We start from the raw sequence: 26,347 nt of genomic DNA, 5'->3' as shown, positions 1-26,347 counted from the left end.
ACCCCAAAGCATTTTTTAAGTACATAAATTCCAAAAAACCCAAAAATGAAAGTATAGGTACACTTAAAACTGAAACGGGGGTGTTAGTTAATGAAGACCAAGAAAAGGCAGGAATTCTAAATAACTATTTCTCCTCCGTATATATTAAAGAAGAACCCATGGCAATAGATGTGCAAATGATTGCTACTAAAAACTTGCAGAATAATTGTAATTGGTTAACTCAAGACAATGTGCTGCAGCAACTAAAGAAAGTTAATATAAACAAAGCTCCAGGGCCTGACGGTATCCATCCACGTGTACTTAAGGAACTAAGTGTAGAAATAAGTGAACCTCTGTTTTTAATCTTTCAAGATTCTTTTCTTTCAGGAAGTGTTCCGGAGGATTGGAGGAAGGCAGATGTGGTTCCTATATTCAAAAAGGGTTCAAAATCCTTGCCTGGAAATTATAGACCTGTGAGCTTAACTTCTGTGGCTGGTAAAATATTTGAAAGGTTATTAAGGGATAATATTCAAGAATTCCTTGAGAAGAATATGGTTATCAGCAAAAATCAGCACGGTTTTATGAAGCACAGGTCATGTCAAACTAACTTGATTGCGTTCTACGAAGAAGTAAGTAGAAGTATAGATCAGGGTGTTGCAGTGGATGTGATCTATTTGGATTTTGCCAAGGCATTTGATACAGTTCCACACAAAAGATTAGTGTTCAAACTCAAGGAAATCGGTCTTGATGAAAATGCTTGTTCTTGGGTAGAACATTGGCTTAAAAACAGAATACAAAGAGTTGTCGTTAATGGTAAATTTTCAAGCTGGACAGAGGTGGCAAGTGGTGTCCCTCAGGGGTCTGTTCTGGGACCCCTTCTATTTAACATTTTTATAAATGATCTTGAAGACAGCATTGAAAGTCATGTTTCAGTGTTTGCAGATGACACAAAACTTTGTAAAATAATACAATGTGAGCAAGATATTACTTTGCTGCAGAAGGATTTAGATAGACTGGAGGACTGGGCACTCAAATGGCAGATGAAATTTAATGTTGAAAAATGCAAAGTTATGCACTTCGGCGTAAAGAATACACAAGCAACGTATACCCTTAATGGAAACGAATTAGGGATAACAACACACGAAAAGGACTTGGGAATTGTTATAGACAACAAACTATGCAACAATGTGCAATGTCAATCAGCAGTGGCCAAGGCCAGTAAGGTATTGTCATGCATGAAAAAGGGCATTCATTCTCGGGACGAGAATATCATTTTGCCTCTCTATAAATCACTGGTAAGACCACATATTGAATATGCTGTGCAATTTTGGGCACCTGTTCTAAAGAAGGATATCATGGCACTAGAAAAAGTGCAGAGGCGGGCTACAAAATTAATAAAAGGATTGGAACATATCAGCTATGAAGAAAGGTTAACAAATTTAAACCTATTTAGTTTAGAAAAACGTCGCCTGAGAGGGGATATGATAACATTATACAAATATATTCGGGGCCAATACAAACCATTGTGTGGAAATCTATTCACAAACCGGACTTTACATAGGACACGAGGCCATGCGTTTAGACTGGAAGAAAGAAGATTTCGTCTAAGGCAAAGGAAAGGTTTTTTTACTGTAATAACAATCAGGATGTGGAATTCTCTGCCTGAAGAAGTGGTTTTATCAGAGTCCATACAGATTTTCAAACAGCTACTAGATGCATACTTGCAAAGACAGAATATTCAAGGATATAATCTTTCAATGTAGGGTAATAACTGCTTGATTCAAGGATAAATCTGACTGCCATTCTGGGGTCAATAAGGAATTTTTTGTCCTAGCTTGTTGCAAAATTGTGCTTCAAACTGGGTTTTTTTTTTTTTCTCTTTTGGATCAACAGCAAAAAACAGGTGTGAGGAAGGCTGAACTTGATGGACGCAAGTCTCTTTTCAGCTATCTAACTATGTATTTTCATATATTTTTTATATATAGGCTAGGGATAGATTCTCTAAGCTGTTGAGTGTTCATTATTTGTTATATTATACTCCCTATATCATCAATGCTGGTCTTTTTTGTAACCTAAACATTCTCTTTAAGACAATGAGCAGGTTTTTTGATATTTCACATTGCTATTAATAAGTAAACCTATTGATTACTTAATTACAACAGTTGCAAAATCCCTACAAGCATCAGCAGTTGACATGGGGTGCATTGTTAGATTAAGATATCCATATTATAAATATAAACGTTTTGCTTACTTATGGTCATAGGCGTGCGCAGCCTATTGCATTAGGGTGTGCACCCTAAAGCACAAACACACGCCGCATATTATAATTATATATATATATATATATATATATATGTGTATTAAGGCCGGTTGGCCTGTATTTGTGGGAGGGGCTTAAGTTAACTTAACCCCCTATATAAGCTACACCTCTTACCTGACTCCTTACCGATCAAGGTCAGCGTCTGAATGCACTTCCGGCAAGTGGGGCTCAACGCGAATCTCGCCGGCCACGTGATTGCAAATTTTTTCCCCTACATAAAACTCCAAATCAGTTCCATATCCATACCACATGTGTATAAATGGCCACTTAATTTACTTACAGGGAACCTATTCCAATTGTGTAACATTATGGTTGCCACACACTTGATCTACATCAAACCAACAAAATCAACCAAAACTGTGTTACTTTACCTCACACATACATTCTGTACAAAAGCCTACAGCGCCATCTACAGGTTACTCCACATAAATAGCACAAGGCTCCATATACAGGTCATATAATTAAATACTACCATATCTTACCACATACCAAGCTCACATGTTATTACGTGATGTAAAAATAATTCCCATACTTAAACCTCTATCTAGAAAGGTATCCATACCACATGTTTCATATTTTCCACGCACCTACTTACAAGGGTCTTATCCCAAATATGCACTACTTCTGCTTCCATAAGAATTACTTCACACATACATTCTGCACATAACCACAGCGCCACCTACAGGTTATTTTACATTACAGCATTTATTCACATAAAGAATGATACAATTACTCATAATATTCATATACAAATCCTGACACTAAAATGATTTTACATACGTCAGGAATAATCTCTCAAAATACCACATACGGGCCATATGGCACGATTGTTCATCATACCATTTAATAAATTTTGATGATTGGGTTCACATTAATATAAATGGTTATGCGTTGTATTTATTTTCATACGGTCTCCATCTATTTAGTTGCAGGTATCTACTGCCACCTAAACGGATTGTCTAGAAATCTTTAATTAGACCACCAGGTACGTACACCTGCTCACAGAATATCCAAATATTTCCCCCAATAAATAGATAAAGTACTGGCAGGTAGGGTCATAGGGGCCAATAACGTTATATCTCCCTCTTGGCATTATGCTTCGGATTAGCGGTCCCGCGAGGCCAACACCCCGCCTCATACTCGGAGGCATACACCCCTCGAGCCACACGTGAGCTAGTCGCCTCGCATGTTTCATAGAGAGGGCCTCACCAGTCACTCCCTTCCCCCTTTTTCTGAATAAATTCACCGAGAGGCCATCAATCGGCCACCACGATTAGTGGCCATATAAAAAACTCCATCGCGCCAACGCATAGATAGAGCCTCTCAAGCCACTTGGCACTAGCAGGGCCTCACCAGCCACCAACTTAGGAATAATCCTTTCGCCTTACGGCATAGCTAGCAAGCCAGTACTAAAACACCCGGTTCAAATAATAATTTCACCTTTTATTTTAGTTAAACATGTCTCATGCCAGTGGTGAAGAGCTATCGCTCCCTAGTACCCCAGCTAGGGGCGAGACACCTTCTCACAGGGAAGATATGACCAGTCCAGCGTCAATCAGATCCTGGACAATACCACGCATTACCACCGAGTTAAGGAGACGTCAAATTCCCTACCCTGCTACGGCAAGGAAAGCGGAATTATTTAGACTCCTTAGCACGACAACAAACAACATGGAAGCAGGGGAAGGCCCCAGCACCACCAGATCGGGAGACATCCAGGCTATGCAGACCTCACTCATGAGCTCCATGGGCAAGGTCAACGACAGACTGGCTAACCTCGAGGCGGTGACCACAGCCCTTACCAAGGCAGGCCTTCCCGACACCGCTCAAACGACACCAGTCGTACCACTGGCCACGGGAAACGGTAACTCTTCAGATACCCATGACGTTGATCCCGCACACACTATCCCAGCCCACATCAAGAAAGACATCCTGGAGGGCAAAGATGTCAACTTAGCATCCTTACTAATTGCCTCCCAGGATGTGGTAGAAAACAAAACCTACATGTATGATGAGGTATCGGTGGTGGTCAGATCTAAATACTCCAGGTTGAACCGTAAACTGACCATCCCGGAATTTGTCTTAGCCTTTGGTATTTTCAGAGATGTTATGTGTGAAGTGTACCCTAATAGAAGAGAGGAATTCGACCGTTACATGCACAAGCTGGTGGACCTTGGTAACAAATATGGCGGGTCGGCCTTTTACGATCACAGGTCATTTTCCACCAAAGTGGCTGGCGCTCTTTCCCAGTATGGTACCCGTATCAATTGGAGCAGGCTAGACACAGAAATCTTCTGCAGACACTTTGCAGGGCTCAAGACACCGGCTTGTGTATCATGTTCTTCTACTACACACACCACAAATTTTTGTTCCAGCACTGCAGACGACCACAGCCAAGCTCCCAACACTAGCTACGCCGGTAGAACAGGAAGGAACGCCAGAGACAAGCTGGGCCGTCCTATCATTTTCTTCGGCAAATCACAAATTTGCAATAACTTTAACGGTGGCACATGTAGTTTCAGTGCATGTAGATTGTTGCACATTTGTTCTCAATGTTTCAGGGCACATGCCAAATCCATGTGCCCTAATAAAATGTACCCTAACGTCTGTTAACATTGATGTTCTAGCAGCAATACTAGCCAACCACCCATCCAGACACCTGGTAGATTTTCTTGTTACAGGATTCAACAAAGGGTTCCACACAGGCATCATACACATGCCCACTGGCCAACTAGAATGCCCCAATTTACAGTCGGCAAACCAGAACCCAACAGCAGTAGATACCCTAATAGCCCAAGAATTGGCAGAAGGGTTCGTGTTCGGTCCATTCATAACCCCACCATTTACATCATGGCGTACAAACCCCATCGGGATTGTCACGGGTAAAACTTCCCTCAAGCAAAGACTCATTATTGATCTTTCAGCCCCTCATACCTCCCCTACCCCAAGTCTCAACTCCCTCATTCCCTCCGAAGAATTTTCCCTTCAATACGCCACCATTGATCACGCCATTACAGCCATCAAACAAACTGGGGTTGGAGCTTGGTTAAGTAAAACGGACATTACGAATGCCTTCAAACTGCTACCAATCCACCCTACACTCTGGCACCTACATGGTATAAAATGGGCAGACAAATACTATTTCTTCTCCCGCTTAACCTTTGGGTCAAAAAGCAGCCCAAAGATTTTTGACACTTTCGCTGAAACACTTTGCTGGTTACTACTGAACATTTCAAGATGCCCCATGGTCATCCATTACCTCGACAATTTCCTGATAATAGAAGGGAACTCACTTCCGCCCAGCAGCCTCAAAGAAGCCCTTAATCTATTTAACCACTTGGGTGTCCCAGTATCCCTCAAGAAAACCGAAGGTCCTGACACCATCATAACATTTCTGGGTATACAACTGGACTCAGCATCCATGCAAGCAAGCTTACCACACGACAAAATTGACAACATTATCAATAGCATAAACCACTACATTTTTCTGGGTACATGTAACCGCAAGGAACTCCAATCCCTTATAGGTTCATTAAACTTCGCCATGCGCATCATCCCTCAAGGAAGGGCCTTCATATCCAGACTGCTTTGTCTTTTTCCCCACTTTCAACACGAGAACCACAGACTGTCCATGGACCTACAAGCCACAGCAGACCTACAAATGTGGAGGAGGTTCTTGACCAGCTGGAACGGTAAAAGTCTGTTCCTCCCCGCACTATCAGAGACGTCACCAACCATATGGTCAGACGCAGCATCCAACAAGGGTTTTTCAGCCATCTTCGGTACCAAATGGCTTTGGGGCGCATGGCCAGAAGAAGTCCGTGACGTAGAAGGGTTTTTCACAACCTCAGCCCTCTTTGAAATCTACCCTATCGTAGCAGCTGCCGTGGCATGGGGACATCAATGGTCAGGCTTGTCTGTTCGCTGCCACTCAGATAATCAAGCCACATGTCACATAATAAACAAAGGCCGTTCATCATCCCTTACAATCATGAGGTTTCTTAGAAGACTCACGTGGTTGGCAGCATGTCATAACTTCTACTTGGTTTGCTTTCATGTGCCAGGTATTAGTAATGTAGCAGCTGACAGCCTGTCTCGTTTTAAATTTCAGGACTTTCGACAAGCACACCCGTCAGCAGCTCAAGCAGCCACAGTAGCACCCCCGTTCTCACAACTAATCATGGACTAGACATTATAATGGAACATAGCAGGGATCTAGCCACATTAGCACTATCACACAACACTCAAGCTACATACAACAGAGCCTTCACACTATATAATAGATTTCTCGCAGATCACAACATAACACAACCATTCGTCATGACATCCCTCATAGCTTTCGCTTCCTTTTGCCACCTCAAATTACACTTATCATATAACACAATTAAACTATATCTTACCGGCATACAACACCACATGCTAACCACAAAACACACATAGCTTCATGTCATCATACCAGGTAAAAAATATACTCAGAGGTATCCAAAAATCCGTACCTCCACGACCACCACAACGCTTACCTATAGACAATAAACTTTTTCAGTCATTATCCGACCTATTAAATTCCAGACCTTTTCACGCTACCGCAAACACAGTCATCAAAACAGCCATGTATACAGCCTTCTACGGGTTCCTCAGGCCAAGGGAGTTCGCCACCGTCACAACTAATCAAAAGGATAGGTGCCTGCTACACAAACACCTACTAAAACATGGCGACCACTACATACTCTCTTTACCCCAATCAAAGACAAGCCAACATGCGCACCCAGTAGAGATCACATATTACCCTACCCTAAACAAATGGTATCCAGTAGCAGCCTTAGACTCCTATCTTCTTAACACCACAGCACTACCATCACAACCGTTATTCCAACTACAACACACAGTACTCACCACCACGGCATTCATGAGATGTATACGATCCCTGCTAACAATGCTGGGTCTCAAACCTTCCCACTACTCTGGTCACTCGTTTCGCATAGGAGCAGCCTCCACCGCATCCAGCGCTAACGTACCAGTACACGTCATCAAGGCATTGGGACGTTGGAAATCATCCGCCTATACTACATATATACCCAAGCCAACACAAGAATTAAGAAATGCTTTTAAAGCCATATCTGGATAAATTGTATATATTGTTGACTGTAATAAATATTTTGTTATTCACTTTTTGCCCTCTTTATTTACAGGCCTACCGTATCGTCGGTATAGGCACACCACAACCGACTTGCTCTTTTATACTATTCCCGTTCCTACTGAAGTCTCACTTCTTATACAAGTACTTTGCCCCTTACACAAGTATTAAGGCCGGTTGGCCTGTATTTGTGGGAGGGGCTTAAGTTAACTTAACCCCCTATATAAGCTACACCTCTTACCTGACTCCTTACCGATCAAGGTCAGCGTCTGAATGCCCCTCCCACCCACTCCTCATTTCAACACTTTTCTCTTCTTTCCTTTTTTCTTTACTCTCATACTACTTGGTGGGCCCTCTTTATTTACAGGCCTACCGTATCGTCGGTATCGGCACACCACAACCAACTTGCTCTTTTATACTATTCCCGTTCCTACTGAAGTCTCACTTCTTATACAAGTACTTTGCCCCTTACACAAGTATTAAGGCCGGTTGGCCTGTATTTGTGGGAGGGGCTTAAGTTAACTTAACCCCCAATATAAGCTACACCTCTTACCTGACTCCTTACCGATCAAGGTCAGCGTCTGAATGCCCCTCCCACCCACTCCTCATTTCAACACTTTTCTCTTTCTTTTCTTTCCTTTTTTCTTTACTCTCATACTACTTGGTGGGCCCTCTTTATTTACAGGCCTACCGTATCGTCGGTATCGGCACACCACAACCGACTTGCTCTTTTATACTATTCCCGTTCCTACTGAAGTCTCACTTCTTATACAAGTACTTTGCCCCTTACACAATATATATAATGATGAATGAGGTGCACTCACATTTTTTTTTTTTTATTGAAAAAATCTTAACTTTTTTCATTGCATATAATGGACTCACAGTCCCAATCGACGTTTCGACCCCAACCTGGGTCTTTCTTGAGAAAGACCCAGGTTGGAGTTGAAACGTCGATCAGGACTGTGAGTCCATTATTTTCGCTTATATGCAATAAAAGAAGTTAAGATTTTTTTCTATCAAAAACCCGTGAGTGCACCTCTTTCATCATTTCAATTGTTTATTTCAATGGTTAGCACTAGGGTAAGAAATTGTTTATTATATATACTCTTGTGTATGCACATTTGTATTTTATTTCTTGTCCTGATGAAAGCTCCATGTGGGGGCTGAAACGTTGACTTTTATATGGATTAAATAAAAGTTAAATTTTATTTGAAAACTATCACAAAGACCTTGGAGTGCGGTCCTTTCTAATATATATATTTTTTATATATATATATATATATATATGTATACACACATACACACTGCTGTGTGTGAGGGTACTGTTAGTGTGATGTGAGGGTGCTAGTAGTGTGCTATGTGGCTGAGGGTGTTTGTGAGGGTCCTGTTAGTGTGCTGTGGGAGGGTGCTGTTTGTGTGATGTGTGTGTGTGAGGGTGCGGTTTGTGTGCTGGGTTTGTGTGCTGTGTGTGTGTTTGTGAGAGTGCTGTTAGTGTGCATGCTGTAAGACTGGAGGGATTGTAAGGTTGGAGGAGAGGGCATATTAGTAATTATCCCCCCTCCTTTCTTACCTTATGTAGGGAGGGGGGAATCCTTGCTGCCATCCCTGGTGGTCCAGTGGAGAGTGAACTCTAGCTTGTGGGGCTACGCTCAGATCTCGTGAGAGGAACCCGGCGGAGCTGCTGGCTAGAGCTCCCCGGGTCCTCTCCTGCCTCCCCTTCATGCTGCTGTGGGCCAGTAAGGTAGATCTTTGATCTCCCCACCGGCCCATGGAGGCTTAGAGCAGAGCTGGCGCTCTGATAGCGCCAGCTCTGCATGAGCCGACAGGGGAGATCCTGAGATCTCCCCTGCCGGTCTCAATCCATAGGCATGCCGCAGGGATTAGGGTGTGCCCAGGCACACCCCATACGCATGCCTATGCTTATGGTGTAGAAATGTGTGGTCCTAGCTGACAGGGGGAATTTTTTTTCCACGAACAAGCAAAGGCAAGCAAAGGCCCTGGCTGCACACATATTCCCACAGTGCTCCTTTAAGAGTGGTGACGGTCAGGAACACAAACCTATATTCCTGACTCTATAGTGTTAAACCCACAATCTAGCCCCCCCCGGTCCCCTCTTGCTTCCCTAAATATAGTAAAATCTTACTTGTATTCAATTCTGCAGCTCCTGGCTCTGCCCCTGTCTGCATGTGAACTGTCTCTGACTGCTGACATCATCAGAAGTGTTGGTCTGACTCAATCACAATGGTTCCCTATAGAATTGGCTGAGACTGTCAAGGAGGCAGATCAGTGAAAGCCAGCAGTGAAAGTCAAACACAGCCCTGGCCAGTCAGCAACTTCTCATAGAGATTAACTGAATCAATGGATCTCTATGAGGAATGTTCAGTGTCTGCAAGCAGAGGGTGGAGACACTGAATGGCAGGCAGTACTGCACATTAGGCAGGACTGCTTAAAGAAGCAGCTTTAGCAACCATCTAAGGAATGGCCAGTGGAGTTATCATTAGGCTGTAATATAAACACTGCATTTTCTCTGAAAAGACCGTGCTTACAGCAAAAAGCCTAAATGTAATGATTCTACTCACCAGAACAAATGCAATAAGCTGTAGTTGTTCTGGTGACTATAGTGTCCCTTTAATGATGACTCTTCAGCTGGGGTGGCTAGCCTGGGTGAAAGGTCCTGTAGGTTAAAAACATTGCAGTTTATTTTTTTCATTTTAATGTTTACATTGCATGGTTTAACCCACCCAGTTAAACTTGGTCACTTGACTGCGGCCCACATAGTAAAGCATTGATGCTTTCCTATAGGGACATTTAATTTGCACACGGCGGTCACAGCACATGCCCATAAGTTCCCCAATGTTGCTCTATGAGGAGCATTGTATTTATGCCTCCTCCATGATGCTGCAGGATGAGGTGAGGTGAGGTATGGAGCGAAAGTAAAAAAAAAAAAAAAAACAGCAAGTTAAAAGGCCTTTTATTTTTTTTTCTTTATATTCATGGAATCAGGGGACACACCTATCTAGATAGAGACAGATACACTAAATTGTTAGGAATACACGTTTGTTTATGGACATATCAATTAAGAAATCAGAAGTGGAAACAAATGACATTGGCGTAAAATTGAGCTTTCATAAACAGTAAGCAAATTTTAAAACTATTTTTAAACATGCTGCAGAATATTAATAATCAAATTCATTCTCAACTTTTCCTTGCAATGCAAAATGCAATTTATATATATTTTAATATCTTCCACACTAAAGGGAAACTGTCACTTCCCTGGGATTTTTTTTTTTTTTAATATATTTAGGTATCCCTATGGTTAACAAATATGTATATGTGAGGATTGAAAAATAAAATTAAATTTAGAAACCTACACCTCTTTATGCTGAAAACTTGGGCCTCCATACTGGCTACCTGTCTGTCAATCATTGTTACAGTTTCTGTTCTTTGCACTTGGCTTTCAGCAGTTAGAAAGTATACAAAGAGGAAAAGTAACAATGTTTCCATTTCTCTTAATTTGAAAGGTGTTTGCTGCACAGTTTATGGTGCATGGCATCTCATGAAAAAAAAGTTAACACAAGTTACAGGTAATTTTTTTTTTTTATTTACGGTTGTAATTTATGGAGAAGTGACAGTACCCTTTAAGGTATACTCACAATAATAAAATGTTAATATGACTTACAGGGTGCAAAAAATTAATTGAATTATTAAAAGTTCATGCAAACAGACATAATAGACACCTGCCCCACCACGTCGAAAAAAAAAAAAAAAAAAATAAGAATAAGAATAAAAACCCCACCAAACACAAAATAGCATGAGAGTGGTAAGAATATGGACTCACTTTAAAAATCTTGACTGTAAAAAGTTGAACTGAAAACGTTCCTGGTGAACAGATTGATCTAATAATCACAATTTTGTCCTTTTCTTGGGTGAGAATTATAGTAGTTACAGCAAACCGCACATTGGTAACCCAACACTTTTTAAGTTCTCTCCATCACCAACCCAAACCCAACCTTACCTCAAATGTTACACAAAGCCCTAGCTACTAATAACCAAGTACCTCTAACACAATCTCAAAACTTATAAACCTAAAAGGCAAACACTGCAAAAAAAAATAGACCCAAGCACCATAACTTCTACAGCATGCTGTAAGGTTACGGTACCATGAGTGTCCTGGTGCCTTGAATAAGAGGAAACAAACCATTTTGTAATGGTTTAACTTCTTACCTGGGGTCCACGGGCCTCCCAGTCCCCTCTCTGCCAGAAGCTCTAAGAAGCTTAGGAGATTCTGTTAGCCCTATGGAGTTAAGCCTTACACTGCAGGGCGAGCTCATTGGGCGAGGGTGTCAGCTGATAGCTCTCAGCCAATCAGCCAAGCTCTGTGCTTCTGAGTTTAGTTTAAAGAAAGAGGAGAGCCGGTGGAGAGCAGTGCCCAGCAGACCCTCGGTACTTAATGGTTCACCTCCTTACATTGTGGGGCCTCCTCTAACCATAGAGTTGGCTTTGTACAATGTATCTTTTTTTATTTTTTTTATATAAATTCAACTTTTTAAAGTCAATCTTTAAGAACACAAAAATGGGGAACAAAAACCATCTCTCTTTAGCTTTGAAAGCAATGGTAATCTGCATTCTAAATATAAGACCATATTATTTATGTATTATAAATCAGGGTTACATTAAATGTAAAAAAATACAAAATAAAAATATTCAGAGTGACAGAACAAAGCAATGTACGTAAGAAAGTCTTATTTTTCCTGAAATTTTACCCTCTAGGTGTGTGAAGAGTTGGTCACACAGACATAAAAAGATGGGCTTGCTCATGAAAGCAGGTCTGAATGAAAATGATCAACGCTTTCTGTTCTGACTGAGTTTTAGAAGAAGTTTAGTAGGATGATTTAATCAGTGTAAGTATGAGGTAATATGAAGTGCCAGACTATTTTGTATTTTGGATGTTTGATATGCATAATATAAATGTGTTATTGTACCCTGATTTATAATCTATAAAGAATACTGCAAAAATAAACTAACTCCCTATGTCCATGCAAAAAAAAAGAAAAAAATATATATAAAAATGATAAAATATACAATTGATTTCAGTAGCACTGGATGTAAATCTACTTTCAGTGTATATCTGTTTTTGCGAAATATATATTAGGCGTTTCTTTTCAATAAACTTTCTCTTACCATTTGTCTGGTTTGTCCGTGGTTAGGAATTCCTAACGAACATGAAAGAGAATAGATCTGGTAAGACACGCTTTTTTTTATTTATTATTATTTAATTCTTTTTTTTAACCAAGGAAAAAAAAATATTTCATAAGAAAAAAAGAATCTATTTTCTCCCAAAAACATCTTTTAAATATAAACATTTAAAAGACTAAATTTTTTTTCAATTTCATCTTGAAATTGCAATACTGCTTTTTTATAAAATCCAGTTTTGAAAATCACACACTTAATTTAGCCATTACATTTTTTAATGTTAAAAGTATACGTGAAGCATACCTTCCAAGTGTACTCCTTTAGTATTAAAAAAATCCCTCTCACCGCTTTTTTTTTCCAATTCTAAGGTAATAGGAAATTTTAAGTTAGCAGGAGTGCATTACAGGAATTCAAATCATGCGTCTTTAAATTTGTTTGTTATATTTATAGGAACACTCTGGGGACCATAAGTTAATTTCAATTAAGTTGTTATGGTGTCTGGAGTCCACCAGCATAGTGTAACCTTTAAGTGCCCAATATAGTAAATATATAACCATAACTTGGTGGCCAATGACAGGCTGACAGTCTCAGCCAATCACTGCTGCCTCCTCACATCTTGACCTAATGCTTCAGCATAGCCTAGGCAGAGGAGGAAACGGAGAGTCCAGAGCCTGGGGACAGATCTTTAGTGTTAACCCTTTTGAGAATGGTTTAACACGTAAAGGTAAGACTGTGCAAAGGGACTCCTAGCACCATAACAAGTTAATTGAAATTAAGTTGTTATGGTACTCAGAGGATGCCTTCAGTTCGTTAAAACGGTGAAAATAAAACACATTGGTCGTGTTCAAAAAAAAATATATTTTTGGTAAGTAAGAGGCTCTCTGTAAGTCATGAAAGAATCTATAAATCTAAAAAACTGTTGCTAAACCTCCAGACACATACCCTAAAACGAACATCTCTTTTGCTATTTGATGTTGGGAGGTATGCTTCAAATGATTATTTTCCTCTGTGTAATTCTACGTATATTTAATGTTAATGGGAGGTCTGGTTTATAAAAATACAAAAAAATCAAATAACACGTGAAATGCATGGAATCGTTTAAAGTAGTGATAAAATCAAATTTATTAAGCTGAGACCTAACCTGCTACCAAGTTTAATGTATTATAAATCAGGGTCTGAATGTAAAGGACAAATGTTGAAATGTAAGCGTGATCTCCCAGTACAAATTTGGGAAGAGAGCAACCTTCAAAATATGTGTTTCAGTAAGTTTAGTGTATTGGGGCAATTGGTTGTGACAATCAGATTTTTTTCAATTTTTAAAGATTCCAATCACTGAAAAATATGCGATCTATGGTTAAAAGAAAAATTGCATTGAGAAGTCATTCACCAGTCTCATCAGCACCAAATCCCTGATTTATAATATATATGAAGACATAGAATAATACCAGAAATTTCAATTTACATACTAGAGAAACATGCAAAGAGGGAACAACAAGTAATAAAATTACTTTGAATTATTTGTAAAACAAACATAGGGGAAAATCTATTTGAAACATGTAGTACATATATTCGTAATGTGTAAGTACTGAGAAATCAATGGAGCGGTTGAGTATTTTTTTCTATGCTATATCATTCTTCAACTTTCACACAATGATTTTAGTCCATCTCCCACTGAGAGCATGCCAGAAGAATATTTTGGAGAGACCGTGCAATTCTCTCCTCTAGCACCTACACACACACACACACACACACACACACATATATATATATATATACACACACACACACACACACATATTATTATTATTATTATTATTATTGCCATTTATATAGCGCCAACAGATTCCGTAGCGCTTTACAATATTTTGAGAGGGGGGGGATGTAACAATAAATAAGACAATTACAAGAAAACTGACAGGAATAATAGGTTGAAGAGGACCCTGCTCAAATGAGCTTACAGTCTATAGGAGGTGGGGTATTAGAAACATTAGGATAGGAAATATCAAGTAGGAGTGAAGCAGAGCTGGAGGAGAGAGCAAAGCACTATTCCATAGGGACAGGTATGTAAGGGAGAGATTACTCTGGGAGGCCATACGCTTTCCTGAAGAGATGGGATTTAAGGCCCTTCTTAAATGATTGAAGACTAGGGGAGAGTCTGATGGCAGTAGGCAAGTTATTCCATAGGAGAGGAGCCGCCCGTGAGAAGTCCTGCAAGCGTGAGTTGGCCGTACGGGTGCGAGCAGCGGTCAGGAGGTGGTCGCGGGCAGAGCGGAGGGTACGAGGAGGGGCATACCTCTGGATCAGTGAAGAGATATAAGAGGGGCTGGAATTGTTCAGTGCATATATATATATATATATACACACACACGTATATATATATACACACACACATATACATATATATATATATATATATATATATATATATATATATATATATATTAAGGCCTTTTGGCCTGTAATTGTGGGAGGGGCGTATGACACACCTCTTCCCTACTTAAGGGACACCCCTTACCTGGCTCCATATCGTTCGAGGTCAGCGCTGCATCATTTCCACTTCCGGGTCATCCAGACGCCATTTTACCTGATTACTCCATGAGGTTTTTTAAGCAGAGCTGTGTCAGGAATCCAGCCACAGGCTTTTCCGGCCTACCACCTTCTTTCTTCAATCCATCGCCGTGGATGGTGTCCAAGTGACTCACAAACTGTAAGTCAACCTACCCGTTATGCCAGGCATCAGTCCCACGGCACCATGCACGGGTCAGGTCCTCACTTTACGGCTGCATTTTGTCTAAGTCTGTTCTAAAACCATTGCATGTTCATGCATATCATTCGTTTAACCCCTTAAGGACCAAAATTCTGGAATAAAAGGGAATCATGACGTGCCACACACGTCATGTGTCCTTAAGGGGTTAAACCCCCTACCGGTCTTTGGGTGTACTACAGGCTTCTTAGACATTATCGCATTTCATGTACAAACCAACGAACCACTGCATTTTCGCCTACACACTGACCCCTACCGGTCATTCGGTGTACTACAGGCTTCTCAGACATTATTGCATTTCATGTACAAACCATCGAACCACTGCATTTTCGCCTACACACTGACCCCTACCGGTCATTCAGTGTACTACAGGCTTCTCAGACATTATTGCATTTCATGTAAAAACCAACCTTGCTTCATTTAAACGATTGTCATTTTGGTTTGTGTTTTTTGGTCGGCACTTATTCATAGTATATTCTATGCACGATTGCTGTTCGCATTAAAATGCATACGGTTAAGCTATTCATGCTAACTTCTGTTTCCCTTCATACTAAGATTCGGTTATTCTGCTATGTATTCACATAGATCTTTTTCGTGAGTTACATTTCATCATTTCATGTATTTACATTTGGTTAAAAAGTTGCTTGGTTAAATAGACAGACCATTTTCATGCTATTTTTAAGGTATCACTTATTACATCAAGGGTATGAAACCAGCTAACATTTCTGTATAGACATTGGACTCCCACGCTTACTGGAGTTTTTTTTTTTTATATAATTATCCATTTCATTACAATTAAATCAGCCTACGTTACAGGCCTCATTTCTTTGTTGTTAACCATGACACAAGGATTTAATTCCTTTTCATGCATACTCGGGTTGAATCACACGTACTGATCCAACCAATCATACGTTTCCTGCACAGTAATCGGTTAAACTTTCAAATACTTATTTTACACGATCTTAGGTTGTCTATTTTGTTTCAGTTTGCTTATTATATATATATGGTTTTAATAATAATAGTTATTTTATTTTACAATGCAGATATTACATGTATATTACTGTTATGGTTAGCCTACATTACGGCTCCTTTTTCTGTCATGCTCGTACGACATACCACGAGTTCAAGGACACGGTCCTATTTTCAAAGAGTATAATGGAGATATGATGTTATTACAACCATGTACATTACGATTACATGGCACTAACTATTCAGGCCATTTCTTATCATGCTCATACGATATACCACGAGTATATAAGAACACGGTCCTACCTTCCACAGAGGGTTTCGGGTTGAATCCCACGCATTGGTTCAACCACTCATACGTCACGTTACAACATTTTCTGCATAGATTGTCATTTCACATGGCATTTACAAACTCAGGCCTTTTCTTGACACACTCAGACGACGTAACACGAGTATTCAAGAACACGGCATATACGTCTCACAAGACTTTCGGTTTTGAATCACACGTTCTGGTTCATACATTCATACGTCACTTTACAGCAACATTTATGATTCTGCATATTGTCACTTCACATTAAAAAGTCCCTTGCATTCCCAGATCAGTTTAGTGACATGCATATCATCTGATCACCTTCCATATATACACATTACACGGCCAATCCCCTGCTGCCAGGTATCGGACTCAGCGTAACGCTTGTCACCAAGCATGGGCAGTCATGTCACTATCATACTCATAGATTTTACACCTCCCACACATACTGCTAGAAGCCCTAATCCCAGCCTATACAGATTACACAGGTCTCACAGGATCCATTCTCACTCTATCCCTTTTTAGGTTTATCCAGGTTTTCATACCTGTCGAATCTCAAAACTTCATACATACTACCAGGTATGTAAGCCTGCTCACGTTGTAGTTCACATACGTTTCATTCTTCTAGGCCATAGAGTACTGGCAAGTTAGGGGTATAGGCCCAAATAGGTACCTCCCTTCTTGGCATTTCTGCCTATCGTTTAGTGGTCCGCGAGGCCAACACCCCGCCTCAACGTTTCGGAGGCAAACGCCATCGGGCCACACGTGAGTTAGCCGCCTCGCAATATTATAGAGAGGGCCTCACCTGTCACTCCCTCCCCCTGTTTTCTTTTACTATCACCGAGAGGCCTACGATTCCTGCCACTACGACGGGTGGCCTCAATAACCCCTCGCGCCAACTCATAGACAGAGCCTCTCATAGCCACTTGGCAACTAGCAGGGCCTCACCTGTCACAAAACAAGATTCATTTTTTTCGCCTTTCAGGCCTAGTTAGCCTGCCAGTATCACCCCTGGGGAATCGGTCACTACACCCCTTACCATGGCTGGGTCGGCCGCTGCGACCCCTCCAGCACTGGTTGAGTTGCAATCACTTTCTCCAGCCATCTGTTTCAGGGCACATGCTAAATCTGTGTCCAAATAAAATGTATCCCAAAACTATACTTAACATCAATAAACATTTCTGTACTTACGACATTACTGCCACATCATCCATCTAGACATTTGGTGGAATTCATTATCTCGGGTCTATCAGAAGGATTCACACAGGCCTCATACACATGCCTTCTGGAATCCTGGAATGTCCTAATTTACAATCCGCACAACAAACCCTACAGCGGTGGAGACACTCATAGCCAGGAAGTGGCAGAGGACTTCCTATGGGGGCCCTTCCAGTCCCCTCCGTTCACCACATAGCGGACAAACCCCATCGGTATTGTCACGGGGAAATCTTCTCACAAACAGAGACTTATCATTGATCTATCAACACCTCACACCTCTGCCACTCCTAGTCTGAACTCCCTCATACCCTCTGAGGAATTTTCACTGCAATATTCCACCATAGATCACGCCATTACGGCTATCAAGCAGGCAGGGGCCGGAGCATGGCTCAGTAAGACTGATATCACAATGCTTTCAAATTACTGCCTATCCACCCTACACTGTGTCACCTGCATGGTATCAAGTGGGCAGGGAACTACTATTTTGCTCACGTTTAACATTTAGGTTCCAAAGTAGTCCGGCCATTTTCGACGTATTCGCCGAAACCCTATGCTGGTTTTATTAAATATAGCCAGATGCCCTACAGTTATACATTATCTGGATGATTTCTTACTGGTCGAGGAGAATATTTCCCCTCCCAGTAGCCTAAAAGAAACCATCAGTCTATTCGAACAGGTGGGTGTCCCAGTCTCCTCCACCAAGACTGAAGGACCAGATACCTTCATCACATTCCTGGGTATCATACTAGACTCAGCCACCATGCAAGCTAGCCTGCCACGCCCAAGGTAGAAAACATTCTGATCAACATAATCTCTACATACAACTCGGTACTTGCAACCTCAAGAATTACAGTCTCTGCTTGGGTCACTGAATTTTGCCATTCGCATCATACCTCAAGGCCGGGCTTTCATCTCACATCTCCTTTACATGTTTCCCACTTTTAGACATGATGGACACAGGTCACCCCTGGATACCCAAGCCACGGCAGGCGTAATTATGTGGAGAAAAAATTTAACCACCTTGAATGGTAAAAGCATGTTCCTTCCAAAATTGTCTGACTCCTCACCTACCATTTGGTCAGACGCGGCGTCTACCACCGGTTTTGCAGCAATTTTTCAGGAACTAATGGCTTTGGGGCAGCTGGCCTTCAGAAGTTCAGGACCTGGAGGGTTTTTCCACTACCTCAGCTCTGTTTGAGATATATCCCATCGTGACGGTTGCCGTGGCATGGGTGCATTTATGGGCAGGTTCGTCTGTACGTTGCTACTCAGACAACCAAGTAACTTGTCACATTATAAACAAGGCCGATCCAAATCACTGACTATTATGAGATTCTTGAGGAAACTCACTTGGGCTGGCTGCATGTCATAATTTTCTCTTGTTTTGTATTCATGTTCCAGGTGTATGTAACACTGCTGCTGACAATTTGTCTCGCTTTAATTTCCAGGCTTTTCGTCAAATACTCCCGTCAGCCGCACTCACAGCCACGAACACACCACTATTCCACCATCTAGTAATGGACTAGATGCTATTATGCAACATAGCAGAACATTGTCCCAATTAGCACTGTCTACTAATACCCGGGAAACTTACGATAGAGCTTTCATTTGATTTAAAGATTCCTTTCTGAACACAACATCTTACAACCTTTCATCGTGACATCCTGGTTGGGCTTTGCTTCTTTTTGCCACCTCAAACTCAAACTATCATACAACACAATCAAACCATATCTGACAGGCATCCAACATCACATGCTAACTTTACAACCAGACAAATCAAGTGTCCTCCTACCAATTAAGAACATCCTTAGGGGTATTCAGAGATCCGAACCCCCACGTACGGCCCAGAGGCTACCCATAGATTTCCATATTTTTAAAGACTTATACAATTCACTAGATTTAAACCCTTTGCCAACAACACAAACCTCATTGTTAAAACCGCCATATACGTAGCCTTGTTTATGGTTTCTTGAGACCAAGAGAATTTACCGCCATCAGCACAACACAGTCCACTCAAATCCTACTTCATTCACACTTAACAAAACACATGGACTATTATATCTTGACTCTGCCTCACTCCAAAACCAGTCAACATGCACTTTCAGTAGAGGTTAAGTACTATCCTACTCACAACAGGTGGAGCCCCGTCAAACTACTGGACTCATATACCCAGCATAACAACGAACCACCATCTCAACCACTTTCAGTCTACAAGTTTCGGCACTCACTACCACCACCTTTATGACACGTCAGGTCTTTGCTTACACAGCTGGGCCTCAAATCCGCTAACTATTCGGGCCACTCCTTCCGCATAGGAGCGGCCTCCACAGCATCCAGTGCAAACATTCCAGTTCATGTTATCAAGTCACTAGGGCGCTGGAAATCATCGGCTTACTCTAGATACATACCTAACCCGGTACAAGAAGTAAGAAATGCCTTTCAAGACATGTCTGGTTAAAGTATGTATATTGCTGGTATGTAATAAATTAGATTTTTCTACTTTTGCCCTCTTTATTTACAGGCCTACCTCATCGTCGGTTCCGGCACACCACAACCGACTTGCTCTTTTAATACCATCCTACAATTATCAGTGTTTGTATCTTCTGTACTATCATGAGCCCTTAACACAAATATATATATATATATATATATATATATATATATATATATATATATATATATATATATATATATATATATATATATATATATATATATATATATATAAAAAATCCTGGTACTCTCTTTAGAGAGATTAGGTTCAACCTTCAATTTCTTGATGTATCAAAGGACCTACACGCCTGATAAATCCCCCCAAATCTATGCTTCCCTGTTATGTATTCTCTATACTAGTATGCAAATCTTTTGAGGATAACCAAAGCATTGGAGAGCCTGGACCTTTTTCTTCTACTTTGGATTCTAACCTAGAAGCAGGGTCCTGGCATGTGCTGTAGTCTACAGATTGTTGGACACATCTCTCACTAAAAATCTATGCTTAATTAAAAAAGCATATCAAGGACCCTCAGAATGATTCAGACCACCACAATGGGAGGCCAAAATATTTGACAGACTGAAGCTCACCACAGCTGGATTTAGATTAGGAGCACAACATGTAAAACTCAAAATTCGATATTCAATACACCCCACATCAAAAAATGACCGACGTTTCGACCCGTTCGGGTCTTCCTCAAGAGGAAGACCCAAACGGGCCGAAACGGTCATTTTTTTATGTAAATACCTTTATGGAATAAATTTATATTTATCTACATAAAAGCCCTGAGAGTGCAATCCAATTTGTTGCAATCCATCTGGTTTTGCATATATCTTTACCGGTCTAGAAAAAGGGGCTACCTCTCAAAAAACATTAATATTGGTACCCCTTATTATTATTTGCATTTATATAGCAACAAAATTATTACGCAGCACTTAACGTTATAAAGGGGAAAATTTAACAATAAATGAGACAATTACAAAATGTTACAGAAACAATAGATTGAGGAGGACCATAATCAAACTGAGCCTCCATTTAAAAAAATAACAACCCACACCTTTAAATATTAAATTAAACTTATGGTTATTACCGCACCAAGGCATACTCTTCACTGCAGCCCGATCATTAAGATTAAAGCATTGTAGACTTGGGGCAGCAATCACCATAATGTGCCAATCTGATGTCTAGCAGCCGCGTCCGCATACTTTGCACGTTCGCTATCAATATTTATAAAAGTACTGAGTCTGTTTTAACCAACAGCTCTGAGTGGCTGTGACAGACACCTGGGTGTAGTTATTGTATAATGTAAACCATTCTATTTCTCAGATCAGATACAGCACGGATTTCAATTGCAAGAATGCCAGTTTTGGTTCTTAAAGTGTACACTTTAAATAAATGGGCAAAGTTTGTTTCTGCCTTTGCATCAGTATGTTTAACCGTATAATATTCTGAGTATGTAACTACCTATGAATTATGCATTTTAAATCAATGCTTTCCTATGAGTTTTTGCTTCACACTGGATGTCCTCTTGCAAAGTGCAGGAATGCTTGATTGACAGCCACTAGAGGCAGTCTTAGCACTGCAATTAAACATTTCAGTTTCTCTAAAACTGCAATGTTTTGCATTGCAGAGCCAAGTGCAACAGGAACACTGTCCACATGAGATGAAGTGGTCTAGGTCCCTCTAGTGTCCCGTTAATATATACTGTATATTGGTATAATAAAAGTAATTTCTTAAAAGGGACCCTGTAGGCAATTCTAAATGCCTCTACTCATTGAAGTGTTATAGCGTCTGGATTCCCCAGGCACCAGCTTTCCTTTTAGTAATAAACCATTTTTAATCTATTAACATGACATGAGTCCCCAGTCGTCCACCACATATGTGCTGCTTGGGCCAACATGAAAGAATTAACCTGAACAGCAATGGGCCGGCAGTGGAAATTGAAGAGGGTCAACTGACAAATTTCAGCCCATCACAGTCACAAGTGCTGGTATGAATTGATATGGCTATAAGTAAGTGTGTAATAACTGCCTCAGCCATACCTCCTGTAGGGTACGGGCTGCAAATTGTCACTGACCATTATAATTTTGTAGAAAATGCAATGTTTAAACACATCTCAAGTGGCTCTCTTCCATGCCACAGTACTGACCATGACATCAGTTATGTGATGTTACAGCTCATAGAAAAGCATCTAATCATCTCTATGTGGATCATTCAGAATCTCCACGCTCTAAACACACTCTGAAAAGTTTTAGATTTAAAAGCCTTTAGGGACAGGCAATAGACACCATACAAACTACATTAAGCTGTAGTTCTGTTGACTATAGTTCCCCTTTAATATAAACGTAAAAGAAAACAGTATATCTTGAAAAATTTTAAATTGCAAGGATTTATCCAGTGAAGTGACAGTTCCCCTTAATCATTCGTCCTTAAAGAACTGTTACATTTCTATTCTAGTCTTTTGTGGCATAGTCATTCTAATAAAAAGTATTAATGTATTTTGTTGGCTTAAACATCAGGCTGAGATATTTCATCCTCCCTTCACTGAATAGGTCTTAAAAGACCAAACACCACTATTTTAATCATACAATTTATTTTATTTTTTCCCCAAAACTCCCACATTCACATTATTGTGACCTAAGTGACTTCAAAGACTCTAAACAAGAGTGTAACATGAGTGAAAACCATAAACACAATGAGCCAATAGCGAGGGCTTAACACTTGGTATTCCACCGTGGTGAGCAAACTGTGCAAGTTGGCACAATCTCATTTAAGATTGGGTCAGGAACACAAACATGGCTTGTCCCCTGGTAACCCAGTTAAAAGGTAATTAAACTTACCTTATGTTCAGCGCCTCACGGGTCTGCCAGCACTGGCCCCAAGCCCGATTCACCTCCTTGCTCTCATTATCAGAATTTATGATTTTTAATCAATCCAATGCTTTCCCATAGGGAAAGCATAGGACTGGCTGAAATCTGCATGGTGGCGGGACATTTTCTCTGAAACTGCAGTGCTTGCATGAAAATACCTGCAGGGAATGTTTATACTCACCAGAACAACTACATTAAGCTAGGGTTCTGGTGACTACCTTGCTTCTTTAAAAAAAAATAACTAACGGAAAGGTTTGTACTGGTTGAGTTGAGAAATTGCATTCATCAAAATATCTTGGAAACAGAGAAAGCTTTTAACACATATCAGATGTGTAAATTCTTTGTTATTATATCCTCATGTAATTATAGTGGAATATTCATGGTTTCAGTCATGCTGAAAGATTTGAAAATGTTAAATAATAGTCAATGTAATCATGTAATCAGGTAAAGCTACTAGGAAATATGTGGCATATTGTGTTATTTTTTGAGTATTTTTATACTGCACAGGATGATATGAGGCATACATGAAACATGTTCTGATATTACTAAATGACGACAGACAAATATAACAAACACAATCTGTACACTAAGTAACACGTCTTCACTATTGTCTTTTGCACGTGGATAGACAATACCTTTCTTGGTTCACATTAACAGCTGTTATCACTAAGCATTTCTTGTGATTTGAAAGTGACAGTTTATTTTCAATAAATCATTTTAAAATAAAAAGTTAATAGTATATTCACTTAAACAAGCAACTGTAAATCTACATAAATCAGTAAGCTTTTCTGATTGCCTCATCCACCTGGTTGAAAATACAGTTCACAGATACGTTTTGTATTTTTGATTCCCGTAGTTGTACAGAAATCTCCTTCATGCAGCCGTGACAGGGAAACAAATTTGTTATGGGGCATTCTATTAAATTATTCTATGAGGAATTCTATTAAAACAGTTGATGCTGAGCTCCTTTGGAAAGTTGAGGCATTGGCAGCGCGTATTTCTATTTAACTTCCTAGATGGCAAAACAATGAGATTGCAAAGCCTGCTCTTTAAACAGAACATACGAATCATCACCTGTATATAATGCATTAACTTCTGTCAGGAAGAGAGCAACCCATCTAATATCAGCTCCCGCATTTACTTATGTACCAATCGAATTGGGTTCCAGCACAGTGCAGGAAAACATTCTATTTTGCAACCACAGAGAACATTTGCTTTGCAAAATGACATTCTAAGTGACATAAAAGCCTTACCTAAAAGGAAGGATAGGACATTTACATATGCTACCTGTCTAAGTTTGACATGCTCTATTCTTCATACATCCACGCAAATCCCTACTATGGACACTACTGTTCCTGACAACCCATACTTTTCTGCTACTTCAGTTTGGGTTGACAGGGCCATGGTGTATCATAAAGCAAGATCGATCAATGGCAAGCTGCATGATTCATTAACCCAAAGGCTCAATAGGGATAGATTTTGAATGTTAATTAAATATATTTCTTTATAAGGAACACATGACTGTTTAAGCCATTATGTTTCAATGGCTCTGTCTTTCTGATAAATTTGACAACCACTCAAGAGTTACAATTACTAGCATACACGGATGCCTGAAATGGCCAGACTGAAGAACATCCACATGACTGCCCACAGATTTTTTCCCATGGTGTGGGAATTTGAATAGTTCAACCCCTATGTCTAGAGCAGAGGGTTCTTATGATGACCTAACCGATCACAAATGGATGTACTTATGAAACAGAACCTCTGAGTACACAGACCACAGTGAGCTGTAGTCTATCCAACTACAACAAAAGACAGGAAATGTCTACGGCTTTGTCCAACACAGTGGTGGGGCTGTCTTGTAAAACGTTTGCATGCTCCATCTTCGTGTTGTGTTGTTCTTGAAACAGATGTTATTTCCACTTGTCACCCCTTTCACTACTGCAGGTTATGATACATATGATAAGGCGAGTGTGGAGTATGCTCCAGGAACAAAAGTCTTTAAGGGTTTTCTTAACACGTAAAAGTTATTGAGCAGAATTCAAGCATATGTATTATTCAAATAACTTGGGAATAAGCTTTATAATCATACTGGGATTCTTAGTACAAAAATCACAATCAGTCCCAAGGCAAAGAATGAAACACTGGCTATGTCTTGTTGTTTCTAAAAGGAATAAACTAGCATGGACAGTAAAATCTCCAGTGGAACTTTATAAAGTGTGGCTTCAACAGCATCAAAGATTATTTACATTCTATGCCCAAGCAGGTGATTAATTTTACATTCAATAATTCGGTGTGAATGAACACAGAGCACATCTGATATTTCTGTCTCACTGTGATTAGTTGAACAACATGTTTGTATGTCCCTAACTGCCCTAGGTTGGTTACTTACATTGAGAATTATTTGTACTCCTGCTCTCTGTATTGCACTGTGATCAAAGTCCAGTACTGAGGTTCTGGTCTATTTTCACTTTTATTTATTCGTTTGTTTGAATAGTTCAGTTTAACTATTTTAAAGAGTGTTAACCAACAAACGCAAGCACATTTTTTTACATTAGCAAGATGTGTAATTTGCTACAAATTAATAAGGCAACTAGTTGGTTTGGTTAGGTATAGATTTGTGTATACAGACACTCAGTACCGTTAAAACAGCTCTATATAAAGTGTCTACAAGGAAAGTGGTATAGAAAAGAGTATATTCCTTTGCACAGGTCATTTAAATTGGTGGATTGCTAACTTGTCTCAAAACAAAAATGAATGCATGAATTTGAGAAACAGACAATATCATGTCCTTAATTTGGCCCTATAACTTCCCATAAAATGAAATTTACCTACCTATGTTACAGATCATACAGAGAATGTATGCATACATGTAACAGTACTTACATGTACTTAGTCAAACTGCATAGACTGCAAAACAGATACTGCAATTCTTTGAAGTTTTATTCAGCCTGTAGTGTTTAATGAAAGTGGATAAAGTGCACAAATTGCTGCTTTACATCAGTAATCTGAGAGTAGGCCATCCAAAGCCACAAACCCTGCAATGTCATGAAAGGAACTCCAACACAGAGGATGTCTTCGTTCTCGTTTCTTGTTCTTTAG

The 26,347-nt window shown here is 40.1% G+C and overlaps 1 protein-coding gene across 6 annotated transcripts in view; it reads right to left on the bottom strand.

Annotated features, from left to right (window-relative positions):
- Window positions 1–26,347, bottom strand: part of MTA1 (metastasis associated 1) — a 170,243-nt gene that overhangs the window by 18,418 nt on the left and 125,478 nt on the right. For 4 of the 6 annotated variants that reach the window (XM_063439103.1, XM_063439105.1, XM_063439104.1 and 1 more), the window contains one exon: window positions 12,615–12,646. The exons of the other annotated variants lie outside the window; for them this stretch is intronic. In XM_063439103.1, coding sequence (XP_063295173.1) covers window positions 12,615–12,646 — 32 coding nt within the window. The remainder of the gene's footprint in view (window positions 1–12,614; window positions 12,647–26,347) is intronic. 6 annotated transcript variants of the gene reach the window in all.

The sequence above is a fragment of the Pelobates fuscus genome, chromosome 13 (assembly GCF_036172605.1).
Source record: "Pelobates fuscus isolate aPelFus1 chromosome 13, aPelFus1.pri, whole genome shotgun sequence".
In the NCBI taxonomy this organism is placed as follows: Eukaryota; Metazoa; Chordata; class Amphibia; order Anura; family Pelobatidae; genus Pelobates; species Pelobates fuscus.
This window is presented reverse-complemented; position numbering and strand designations above follow the sequence as displayed.